Source organism: Lagenorhynchus albirostris, chromosome 1 (genome assembly GCF_949774975.1).
Source record: "Lagenorhynchus albirostris chromosome 1, mLagAlb1.1, whole genome shotgun sequence".
Lineage (NCBI taxonomy): Eukaryota > Metazoa > Chordata > Mammalia > Artiodactyla > Delphinidae > Lagenorhynchus > Lagenorhynchus albirostris.
In genome coordinates, this window is record NC_083095.1 from 124,149,080 (window position 1) to 124,161,853 (window position 12,774).

The window sequence follows — 12,774 nt, forward strand, 5'->3', positions numbered from 1 at the left end:
TTCTTTTAGCCCCTGCTCAGTATTCCCCAAATGCAGCACCCCAGGTCCCTGTAACCCTAAGCCCCTCCTCTGGCTCGAGCTCCCGGGGCCTGAAGGAATCTGTTACCTTGGAAGGACTGCTGTCTGGTGTGGTGGGAAGAATGGTAGACTCAAGGTCAGGACTTGGGCTCAACCCCTAGTTCTACCTCCTTCCAGATGGCTGAGCAAGAACAAGTCACATGATCGTTCTGAGCCTCCGTTTCCTCATCTAGAAAATGCGAGTGGTAACTCCCAGTCTCCCAGGTGGTTGTTAAGATTCAGTGGGATTAGAGATGTGAAGGAACCTTCATTAATATTAGAGATGAGCAGGCCCTTCATTAATATTAGTTCAACCCAAGCAGACACTGGACATACAGGTGGTGGGAGCCCAGTATCACCTGGGACAGAGAAGCATGGGGGAGAACCACATAATTAATTGGTTACTACTGGTTAGAAGAACAGCTTTTTGGGGAGAGGTAGGGGGAGAGGACAGGGAGGAAAGTATCAGCTTGAGAGGGCTGTGGTCTTATGGTTTCTTTCCTGCTACTGTGAGCTGAATTGTGTCCCTCTAGATTCATATATCCTAACCCCTGGCAACTTACAACGTGGCTTGAGAGAGGCAATACAGTTAAAATGAGGTCATTAGGGTGGGCCCTAATCCAATATGACCCATGTCCTCATTGGGAGAGGAGATTAGGACACACACAGGTACAGAGGGAAGGCCATGTGGAGACGCAGGGAGAAGACAGCCGTCTACAAGCCAGGGACTGAAGCCTCAGAAGGAACCAACCCTGCCAACACCTTGGTCTCAGACTTCTGGCCTCTAAAACTGTGAGAAAACAAGTTTCTGTTGTTTAAGCCACCCAGTCTGTGTTACTTTGTTGTGACAGCCCTAACACACCTGCCCTACGGTCACCTGAAAGCGTATCTCCAAGTGTGGTGGGATCTCAGGCTGTGTGGCATCTAGAAGGTTAGAGATGAGGTGAGGCAACAGTCCTGCTCCTCTCGGGACTGGTTAGATCAAATGGTTCTGTCAAAATCCGGAAACCAGCTGCGCTTAAAGAGGACCATGGCTAAATGGAGCATAAAAAAGGAGGGGGCCGGGCTTCCCTGGTGGCGCAGTGGTTAAGAGTCCGCCTGCCGATGCAGGGGACACGGGTTCGTGCCCCAGTCCGGGAAGATCCCACATGCCGTGGAGCGGCTGGGACCGTGAGCCATGGCCGCTGAGCCTGCGCGTCCGGAGCCTGTGCTCCGCAATGGGAGAGGCCACAACAGTGAGAGGCCCGCGTACCGCAAAAAAAAAAAAAAAAAAAAAAAAAGAGAAACAAAACAACAACAAAAACCAACCCAATCGAAAAATGGGCAGAAGACCTAAACAGACATTTTTCCTAAGATGGCCAATAGGCACATGAAAAGATGATCATCATTGCTAATTATTAGAGAAATGCAAATCAAAACTACAATGAGGTACCACCCCACACTGGTCAGAATGGCCATCATTAAAAAGTCTACAAATAGGGCTTCCCTGGTGGCGCAGTGGTTGAGAGTCCGCCTGCCGATGCAGGGGACACGGGTTCGTGACCCGGTCCGGGAAGATCCCACACGCTGCGGAGCGGCTGGGCCCGTGAGCCATGGCCGCTGAGCCTGCGTGTCCGGAGCCTGTGCTCCGCAACGGGAGAGGCCACAACAGTCAGAGGCCTGCGTACCGCAAAAAAAAAAAACCAAAAAATGAAAAACTCTGGCAAATCTCTGCCTACCTCAATAGGCCCTGCAGCCATCCCTCCTGCTGTCCACCCCTCCACACACACACCCTGACCTCGTCGTTCACAGCCTCCTGAAAGATCCCACTCCTGCTCAGCAGCCCTGTCCTTCCTGGCTTTGCAAAGCCTCAGGCTCCAGGGGAGGCAGGCGGCTGTGTCACTGAGCTCCCCCTGAAACGGGAAAGTCAGCCTCCGTGACTCACTGCTTCTGAGGGGCTTGGGACTGTGGAGGGTGGGGACACTGACAGGGGGAGCATACTGGCTAAAAGGAGGCTGTGGCTTCTCTGTGGCATCCAGGGACATACAAAAAGCAACTGCAGAGCACTCCAGAGCTTGCAAGGCACATTGGATGTGCACTGCCTCATCTGAGCCTTCTGCCAACCATGCTGCTATGAAGGGCAGGGCTGTTTTTTTTAATTTTTAATTTTTTTATTTTTTGGCCACACCACGCGGCATGTGGGATCTTAGTTCCCTGACCAGGGATCAAAGCCGCGTCCCCTGCACTGGAAGCATGAAGTCTTAACCACTGGACCTCCAGGGAAGTCCCAGGGCTGACGGTTTTCATGCCAGCTTTGCAGACGGGGAAGCAGAGACTAGAATAGCTGAGGGCTTTTTTCAGGGCAACATTGGATGTGAGGCCTGATGTGATGTGATAAATCTCGTCGCCCTTTCCCACAATGGTGGTTCCCAGACAAGAGACCTGGATCAGAATCACCTGGAGCACCTGTTAAAATACAGATTCTGGGACCCACAGAATCAGAATATGTGTATGTGTGTGAGTACAGAGGTTGGAGGCTGGGAATCTGAAGTTCTATACATGAAGCTGATTCATACCCTGCTCTCTCCCTTCCTCTGCACCACCCCAATCTTTATGCCATGCCCTTTTCACCACATTTCAGAGCCCGTGGCAGCTCAAGTGAGTCCCTATGCTGAAAGACAGAGACAATTTATGAGAATAATTCAACTCCTTTGCACATGAGGGACCACAGGCTCAGAGAGGTTAAGTAACTTGCTTCAGGTCACACAGCACTTAGTTGGGAGCCCTGGGATTCAAAGCTGTGTCCATGACACAACTGGCAGTGTCTAATGATGCCCATGACCATAAAGAGGAGGCAGGGTATTCAGGGTGCGAGAGGAATTTAGCCCTCCAGGGTACATGTGAGGGATGCTCAGACCTCTTACAGAGCCCCACCCAGATCCCGCAGGTCCACCTACCATCCAGCCTGGGGGGCAGGCACACTCGCCAGTGATGTGGTGGCAGGTACCCCCATTCTGGCAGGGGCAGCGCAGCTCACAGTGAGCCCCGTGGCTCCCAGGTGGGCAGAGCTCCTCGCAGCTGCGTGGGGAAGCAGAGGCGTTAGAGGCAGCTGCATGCAGATCAGGTCACAGGGCCCTAGTGCTGCCGGTCCCAAGGCTCCCAGGCTCCCTAGAAGTTAGTGAGTTCACAGTCAGTGTGAACCATACTAGACACAAGGCCAGGAGAGGGAAAACAGGGCTCAGATACAATGAACTGGAAGGTTGTGTGCTTGGACCAGTACTTGCGGGATGACTTAAGTGCTTTTAGTGTAAAGAAGAGTGCTCTACCCGGAGGGAAAGCTGAGGAAGGCTTCCCTAAGAGGGAGACATTTCACTTGAGTCTTGGAGGTGAAGTTAATTTCACCAGGAGAAGGGGAGGAAGGGCATGTCAGGCAGAAGGAACAGGACAAGCAAAGGCCATGAGACGTAGCCATGACTCCAGTCTTCAAATTCTGCCTAAATTCAGAGAGAGGGAGAATCTGGGGCATGCCTCCACCCTCTTCCAGGCTTTCAGCCACCACAACAGGCTTCTATACAGGGACTATCACTGCTGAGATGCAGGGAAAGATTTGCCTGGGGTCTTGGTCTTGGGCCTTAGCCCAATGTTTTGCCCCTGGAGCTGTGGCCAGACACTGGGGCAGGGGACACACAACATCCATCCAAGATGTATCTGCAGCCAGAGTCCTTGGGTGTCCCCTCAGGATCTGGGGCTGCTGGGGAGGCCACTGAGCCTTTGATAGGGTGGGGAGGAGAACTTCAATCTTGCCTCTGAAGGGGTCTCAACTAAGCAGTCTTGGAGGGCTCCTGTCCATGCAGCCTCCGTCTCCAGGGAACTGGAGTGAGGGGCTGCTTGGGGTCTGAGGGGAGAAGGTAAGGGAAGAGGAACAGGGGCAGTAAACTCCCCGAATCTGTGCAAGATATCTGCCCAGGGCCCTCACCCCGCTCTGCCTCAAATGGCCCGGAAGGGTCAACAACGGCATCTGGGTTACGATCAGAATTCCAAACTAAGGTCTGGGGCCTGGACCAGGGAGGGCCTCCTGGGAGGAGGTTAGCCAGCTCCTCTGGCCATGAGAGCCTCCATCAGAATGTGTCCTCCCAGCTCGCACCAGTCACCCTGGGGCTTGGACAACAGGGATCTGAGGGTGTGGGCGAGGCCCGGGCGCTCAGCCTCTGCAGGACTTGGGGTCGGAGCGCAGGAGATTTTACAGCCAGGACTATCCTGACCCTCCAAGTGTTTCCTGATCCTGCTCTCCCAGCCGCCCCGGGCTTTACTCACTAGACGCCAGTATAGCCGGGCGAGCAGAGGCACTCGCCGGTGCGGGGATCGCAGCTGGTGCCGTGGCGGCACTGGCACGGCAGCTGGCAGCCCTTGCCGTGGGTGCCAGGCGCGCAGAGCTCCTCGCAGCGCCAGCCTCGGAAGCCGGCGGCACACACGCAGGCGCCGGTGATGGGGTTGCACAGGGCTCCGTTTTGGCACTGGCACCGGTTGCTGCAATGGGGGCCCCAGTGGTCGCTGTCGCAGCCTGCAAGAGAGGAGCGGGTCAGGGCAGAGGGATCCCCGTGGACTCTGCTTGGGATGGGGGCTGGAAACAGCCTTCCCATCTCTGCATTGCTCTTCCCTGGACAGGAGGCGGCAAGGGGTTTCTGGACGGAAGCTTTGGCGCTTCATAGCTCCGTCAGCTCCTTGCCAAGCCCCACTGCACCCCCAAATAATCATCCAAGCTCAGAAGCTTCTTTCCTCAATGCGTCTCCCAGTCAGGGTCATTCCATTCCAACCACGCCTCTCCAGAGCCCCCTCTCCGGTACTGAAAGTCTGGAACCACAAGTTATTTTACCTTTGCTGAAACTCTTCTTGGTTGGCTCTCTCTTCCTCTCAGCCAGGCCCCGTCTCTTCCAGGGTGCCTCCCCTCTTCTCCGTGACCCTCCTCCCCTTCTTGGTGCCTCCCCAGCCCAGCTCCCATCTCTCTCTCTTTCCCTCTCTTCCTGAAACATTAGTTCTTCTCACCTCTTGCATCTGACTCTCTGTGAACAAGTCTTCTAACGCCCTGCCCCTCCCCCGGCTCCATCTCCCTGTCACCGCCTCCACCCCCATCTCTCTTTCATCCTGCCTCTCCCTAACAGTAATGCCTACACCTCCTGGTTCCTTCATCCTCAGTTCAATTTCATTACTTTCCAAGCAGCCAACTTCAGAAGGAGCAGGAAAAAAGAAATATTTCCCTGGGAGGTGACAGACAGCCTTGAAGATCTTTATATGTAATTAAATGTTTCAAAGAGTGATATCTAAGCCAGCTCTGCAGCAATTCACACTCTGCGGCGGGGTTGGGGGGGAAAGGGGCTGAATGGCAGTCCTCAGGTAGGTCACCCAGCCTGCTGCCACTTCCTAGTCTGACCCTCACTTGATGCATACAGGACACACAACGGCAAGACATCCTTCAACTATAGCCTCATTCACTCAAATCCTGGAGTAGAGGTGCGTGTGGAGTTCAGGCAAGGACAGGCATAAATAATGTACTAGGAGATGTTCCATGGAGAAAAAGACTGCTCCCAGCTAAGGAAGCAGGCAACATTTCCTGGAAGAGAAGCCATCTGAAGTGGGCTGTAAAAGATGTCTCCCTTGTCTGACAATCAGAGTGACTAACTGTCCCAGTTTCACCATTGAAAGTCCCTCATTCTGAGAATCCCTCTGTGCTGGGCAAACTGGAATGGCTAGAGACCCTACTGCCTGAAGACAAGGAGATGATTAGTTGACCTTTGTGCTCCAGTGACTGTAGGGTTTAGCCACTCAGAGAGGAAAGGGGGCAGGTGAGTGGGATTGGGGAAGGTGTCCCTGGGGCAGGCTCAGTATGAGCAAAGAGACAGTGGTACTTGAGTGCAGGGTATGTACAAAAGCACAAGGTTCTAATGAAGCCAGTGAGTACATGGGATCTTTGGAAACTAAAAGGTTGATGGAAAAATCACTCTACCAGCCCCACCAACCCTCCTGCATATACTTCCCACTTGCTGACCAGGGTCAATTGGTCAAAGTCATGGAAACTGTCCATTACTTTTAGTAGATGGAACCACACTAGGCCTGGAATCCCAATCACCCTATATTGCTTCATCCCTTCTTCATTGTGCCCCAAATGTACACACATACAAACCGAGCTGCCAAATTCTGAGCAAGACTCACCCTGCATTTTCTACCTGGTACTACAGTAAGTGAGTCAAAAACCAAGTCCAATAGCCAAAACAATTTTGAGAAAGATGAACAAAGCTGGGGGCCTCACACTTTCTGATTTTAAATTATATTACAAAGCTATAGTAATTCAAACAGTATGATATTGGCATAAAAACAGACACATGGATCAATGGAACAGAATACAGAGTCCAGAAAGAAACCCATACGTATACAGTCAACTAATTTATGGCAAAGGAGCCCAGAACATACAATGGGGAAAGGACAGTTTCTTCAATAAATGGTGTTGGGAAAACTGGACAGCCACATGCAAAAGAATGAAACTGGACCCCTATCTTACACCATATGTAAAAATCAACTCAAAATGGATTAAAGACTTGAATGTAGGAACAGAACCAAAAACTCCTAGAAGAAAACATAGGTAGTAAGCTCCCTGATATTGGTTTTGGCAATGATTTTTTCGATTTGACACTAAAAGCAAAGGCAAGTGAAGCAAAATCAACAAGTGGAACTACATGAAACTAAAAAGCTTCTGCACAGCAAAGGAAACGATCAACAAAATGAAAAGGCAACCTACCAAATGGGACAAAATATTTGCAAATCACATATCTGATAAATGTTTAATATCCAAAATATGTAAATAACTTATACAATGAAATAGCAAACAAACAAACAAACAAACAATCTGATTAAAAAATGGGTAGAGGATCTGAATAGATATTTTTACAAAGAAGACATACAGATGACCAACAGGTACTTGAAAAGATGCTCATAACCATCAGGGAAATGCAAATCAAAATCACACTGAGGGGACTTCCCTGGTGGTGCAGTGGTTAAGAATCTGCCTGCCAATGCAGGGGACATGGGTTTGAGCCCTGGTCCAGGAAGATCCCACATGCTGCGGAGCGACTAAGCCCGTGTGCCACAACTACTGAGCCTGCACTCTAGAGCCCTTGAGACACAACCACTGAAGCCTGTGTGCCTCGAGCCCGTGCTCCACAACAAGAGAAGCCACCGCAATGAGAAGCCCACACACTGCAATGAAGAGTAGCCCCCACTTGCTGCAACTAGAGAAAGCCCGTTTGCAGCAACGAAGACCCAACGCAGCCAAAATAAATAAATAAATAATTTATTTATTTTAAAAAAAAAGAATGCATAGATTAAAAAAAAAAAATCCACACTGAGATATCACCTCAAACCTGATAGACTGGCTATTATCTAAAAGACAAGAAATAACAAGTGTTGACAAGGATGTGGAGAAAAAGAAACACTTGTGCATTGTCGGTGGGAATTTAAGTTGGTGCAGCCAGTATGAAAAACAGTATGGACGTTCCTCAAAAACTTAAAAATAGAACTACTGTAAAATCCAGCAATTCTACTCCTGGGTATTTATCTGAAAGAAATGAAAACATTAACTTGAAAAGATATCTGCACCCCCATGTCCACTGCAGCATGATTTACACTAGCCAAAACACAGAAGCAACCTAAATGTTCATCAGTAGATGAATACACACACACATATATACACATACACACACACTGGAATATATTTTTTAATAATTTTATTTACTTATTTATTTATGGCTGTGTTGGGTCTTCGTTGCTGCACGCAGGCTTTCTCTAGTTGCTGCTAGTGGGGGCTACTCTTTGTTGTGGTGCACGGGCTTCTCATTGCGATGGCTTCTCTTGTTGTGGAGCATGGGTTCTAGGCACGTGGGCTTCAGTAGTTGTGGCATGTGGGCTTCCGTAGTTGTGGCTCACAGGCTCAGTAGTTGTGGTGCACAGGGTTAGATGCTCCACAGTATGTGGATCTTCCCGGACCAGGGCTCGAACCCGTGCTCCCTGCACTGGCAGGCAGATTCTTAACCACCGCACCACCAGGGAAGTCCCACACAATGGAATATTATTCAGCCATGAAAAAGAAGGAAATCTTGCCATTTGTGACAATATGGATAGACATTTTGAGGGCATTATGCTAAGTGAAAGAAGTCAGACAGAGAAAGACAAATACCATATAAACTCACTTATATGTGGAGTCAAACAAACAAACAAACAAACATCAAACTCATAGATACAGAGAACAGATTGGTGGTTGTCAGAGGCAGGGAGTGGGCAAAAGGGGCAAAGGTAGTCAAAAGGTACAAATTTCCAGCTACAGGATAAGTGAGTTCAGGGGATGTAATGTACAGCATGGTGACTATAGTTAATAATTCTGTATTGTATATTTGAGAGTTGCTAAGAGAGAAGATCTTAAACGGTCTCATCATAAGAAAAAAACAACTGTAACCACGTGTGATGTTAACTAGACTTAGGGTGGCGATCATTTCGCAATATATACAGATGTTGAATCATTATGTTGTAACCTGAAACTAATATAATGTTATATGTCAATTATATCTCAATTTAAAGAATTGAGTCCAGTTATCATCATAACCTGCACTCACACCGAAAGAGGCTCACAGGACAGAGAGTGATGGAGCACCCAGCAGTCCGGTGTCTGCCACGTCACATTCTCTCTGCGAGATCTACTCAGTGAGTAGAAAGACAGCAGAATTACCTACTGTATCATTTCTCTATCTCTTTTTGTTGTCAAGCATATGTAGTTAAATTTGCACGAGTTTAACGTACATATGATGTGACTCCATTGTAATAATAATAATAACCACATTTCAAATGTTCACTTGTGACATTTAAAACCATGTGAATTAGGTTTTATTATCTCTCAATTTTACAGATGGGGAAATAAAGGGTCAGAGAGATTATGTGATTGCCCAAGGTTATAGTCAAGGGCAGGCCAGGTCTTCTGGTTCCAGCACTCTCCACTGGAAGTGCATGTGACACTTTCTGAATGATGATTCTGAGGAGAGAGATTTAAGAGGTGCCGTTGGGGACAAGGTGGCAGTTGCAAAGCACGAGGACCGGGACACCACAGAGACTAGCCACATCCTCCCCACTCATCACTATGAACAGCCCTGGGACCCAGAACAAGAGATTCTCCTCATGGTGCTGGCACAGACACTGCCCTCAGACCTTGGCTCTGTACTCAACTGCTGGAGTCCACAGCCAGCTTGCCCTTGCTGCATCCCAGGGCAGACAGTTATGCTTCACTTATCAGACGGGACCTCCATTCACTCTGTCACAACCAAACCCAGTAAGAAGCAAAACTATGCCTCTGATAAGGGAGCTGGATATTGTCATGAAGCCCATGCGCTAACACTTGGGTGCTTTCGTTCTTCCACTGTTCATTCAACCAAGCACCTGCGAGGGCCAGAAAGTGTCCCTCCCTCTTGGAGTGTATAGTGGGTGGGGACAGAGCAACGAGAGCAGCATTTAAGGCTGACTGCAGAAGGGCTATAATAGGGGTCATTCAGGGCATCAGAGGAAGACACAGGCAGGTCTGAACCCAGACAGGGGTGGTTAGGGAAGATGTCTTCAAAGAAAAGACCCGAAGGAGGGGTGAGGGTGGGGAATGAATCTAGGCAGAGGAAATAATGTATATAAACGTTTGGAATGGGGAAAAAGCATGAATGTGAGGGAAAATGAAAAAAAGATAGGTGTCTGGAGTGTAGACTTTAAGGGAGACCAAGGTACAAGTTGAGGTCGATTCCTGGGCTGGGTACCAGGTCCAAGGGCTTTGTAAGCCATGTTTTGTTTTGTTTTTTTTTTAAATTTATTTATTTTATTATTTCTTTATTTTTGGCAGTGTTGGGTTTTCGTTTCTGCGCGCGGGCTTTCTCTAGTTGCGGCGAGCGGGGGCTACTCTTCGTTGCGATGCACAGGCTTCTCATTGCGGTGGCTTCTCTCATTGCGGAGCACGGGCTCTAGGTGCGCGGGCTTCAGTAGTTGTAGGGCATGGGCTCAGTAGTTGTGGCTCGCGGGCTCTAGAGCGCAGGCTCAGTAGTTGTGGCGCATGGGCTTAGCTGCTCCGCGGCATGTGGGATCTTCCCGGACCAGGGCTCGAACCCGTGTCCCCTGCATTGGCAGGCGGATTCTTAACCACCGTGCCACCAGTGAAGTCCCTGTGAGCCATGTTAAGGGGGGCAGACTTTGTACAAGGGCTGGGAGGCTCTGAATACGTTCTAAGTGGAGGACTGACGAGGCCAGGTGTGGCTGCTGAAAGACTGGTCTGATGAGAATAGATATGTGGGCAGGAGAGATGGAGTAGGGGTGGGGTTGGGCACCTGGCTGTTATAATGGGAAGGAGATGATGGTGGCCTTGACTAAGGTAGTAGCATTTGGGATGGAGACAAGGGGACAGATTTCAGCTGAGTTTATGAGGTTGACTCAGCAAGGACGTGGTGACTGACAGGGTGCTCGGGGAAGAGGAGAGAGGGAGGTTGGTACCCTAGCTTTGGCTTAGGCTGCTGGGTGGATGCTGGTGCCACATACTTTATGGAAACACAAGGGGAAGAGCAAACACTTGGGGGAAAAGGATGAGGTTAATTTTGCTCACTGTGTTTTGAGGGGGCTAAGGGACATCCAGGAAGGCATTCAAAACCCATTCACCTGCTGACTGATGTCCTCACACCCGGGCGCTTCTGCTCTTCTACTCATCCATTTGACAGACATTTACTAAGCACCTGCTAGTGGCAGAAAGTGTCCCGCCCTCTTGGAGTGCACAGTCTAGCGGGGACAGAGCCGCGGGAGCAACATGTACAGAATGCTGTGAACGTGCCATGATAAGGCAGTTCAGGGCATTAGAGAAACACGTGGAAATGCAATTCCATTAAGTCCGACAATCTGGGTTCTCAGACTGTAGATGGTGTGTGTGTGTGTGTGTGTGTGTGCGCGCGCGCGTGTGCACGCACACTGTATATGCTTGTGTTTACATCTGTGTATGTGTGTTTTATGGGGCTCCCCCCCTCCAAAAAGAGCTCTATGCACATTAGAAACTGACGGAAATAACCAGAAAACATTTTTAGACTAAAAAAGCAAAGCAACTTGGAGTCACTAACATAGGAGCAAATAATCCCTCATATCAAAACTGACAGGAAGAGGTTCCATTCAATTAGAATATTCTGATTAAGGAAGCAGGGAAGTGTGTAATCCATTCCATAGACATTCCCCCTACAGTGATTAAGTGAAAAAAAAAGTTAGGGTTCACAGGGATAAGCTTCAGTTATCTTAGAAAATCCACTTAAAAACACCTCATTCCCTAGAAATGACAGAGAAATGAGGCAGTGAGTCAATTATCTACCCTGCTGAAGGTGAATAAAAACTATCATCATTAAAATTACAACAGGACTTTGCATTCTTTCACAGACAATCGCAAACTCTTTCCAATTTGGCCCCGGAATGTCAGCCCCTCGCAGACTTTTTTTATTTCTGTCACAGAGGCTCCTTCCTAATTATATCTGGCTTTGGCTGATTTTTTCAAGTGGGCGGATCTTCTCTGGGCAGCGAGTGAGGGCTTAGGCCACCCAAAAGTCTGTGGCCTGGCTTGTTCTGGTCCTTTAATCCGGCCAACTCTCGCCCTTCCCAGCCTGTGCGTCTCCCAGCTGACCTCTCCTTTCTGCAGGGCCCAGGCTTGGGTACTCCCTCACCCCCACAAGGGGAGTGGCTACGTCTCTCCCTTCACCACCCACCTTCACCACAGACAAGCTTTCAAATTTGTAACTCCACTTGAAAGGGCGGTTAATACGTGCCAGGCCATGAGATAAAGGCATAAAGTAAATTTTCTCATTTAATTCTCACAGCAACCCCTTTAACACGGGTGCTATTCTTATCCCCATTTTGCAGATTAGGAAACAGAGGCCCAGGGAGGTTAACTACCTTGTCCAAGGTCACCCAGCTGGGGAGTGACTGGCTGTCTGAGGTCTAACCCCTGCTGTTCTACTGGGTGTGGCCTGCTGTTGATGGAAGAGGGGATGTGGGATGTTGGTGGCCAGCCTGGGCTTAGACGGCCACCTTGGACAATGCACAGGGAGATGTGAGAGCAGGGGCTCATTTTCCACAAAGGCCTTATCCAGGGATTGGTTCATGTGGAGGTGGTGGTCATAGGGCCCAGGTTTTTCATGACTGGCCCTACTTCCCAAAATTTTATCCTCTTCAGTTAAGATAATTTATTTCTTCTGAACTTTTCCTACTGTGATAAGACATGTATAACATACATTTTGCCATTTGAATCATTTTTAAGCGTACAATCAATTCAGTGGCATTAATTAGACTCACGGTGTTGAGCAGCTGTCACCACTATTTGCAAAACTTTTCCATCACCCCAAACTGGAACTCTGGAACCATTAAGTAATAACTCCCCATTCCCTCTTCCATTCTGGAAACTTCTAATCTACTTCCTGTCTCTATGAATTTGCTTCGTCTAGATATTTCACATAAGTGGAATCATACAACATTAGCCCTCTGTGTCTGGCTTCTTTCACTTAACATAGTGTTTTCAAGGTTCATCCATGATGTAGCATATATCTGTACTTCATTCCTTTTTATGACTGAATAGTGTTCTATTGTATAAGTATGCCACATTTTGTTTATCCATGCATCTCTTGAGGGACACTTAGGTTATTTCTACCG

The 12,774-nt window shown here is 48.9% G+C and overlaps 1 protein-coding gene across 2 annotated transcripts in view; it reads right to left on the reverse strand.

Annotated features, from left to right (window-relative positions):
- The window catches only part of MEGF11 (multiple EGF like domains 11), a 237,112-nt gene that overhangs the window by 73,831 nt on the left and 150,507 nt on the right, over nucleotides 1-12,774 (reverse strand). For both annotated transcript variants that reach the window (XM_060152435.1, XM_060152426.1), the window contains exons 5-6: nucleotides 4,351-4,597; nucleotides 2,994-3,114 (exon numbers count right to left, since the gene is read on the reverse strand). In XM_060152435.1, the coding sequence (XP_060008418.1) occupies nucleotides 2,994-3,114; nucleotides 4,351-4,597 (368 nt within the window). The remainder of the gene's footprint in view (nucleotides 1-2,993; nucleotides 3,115-4,350; nucleotides 4,598-12,774) is intronic.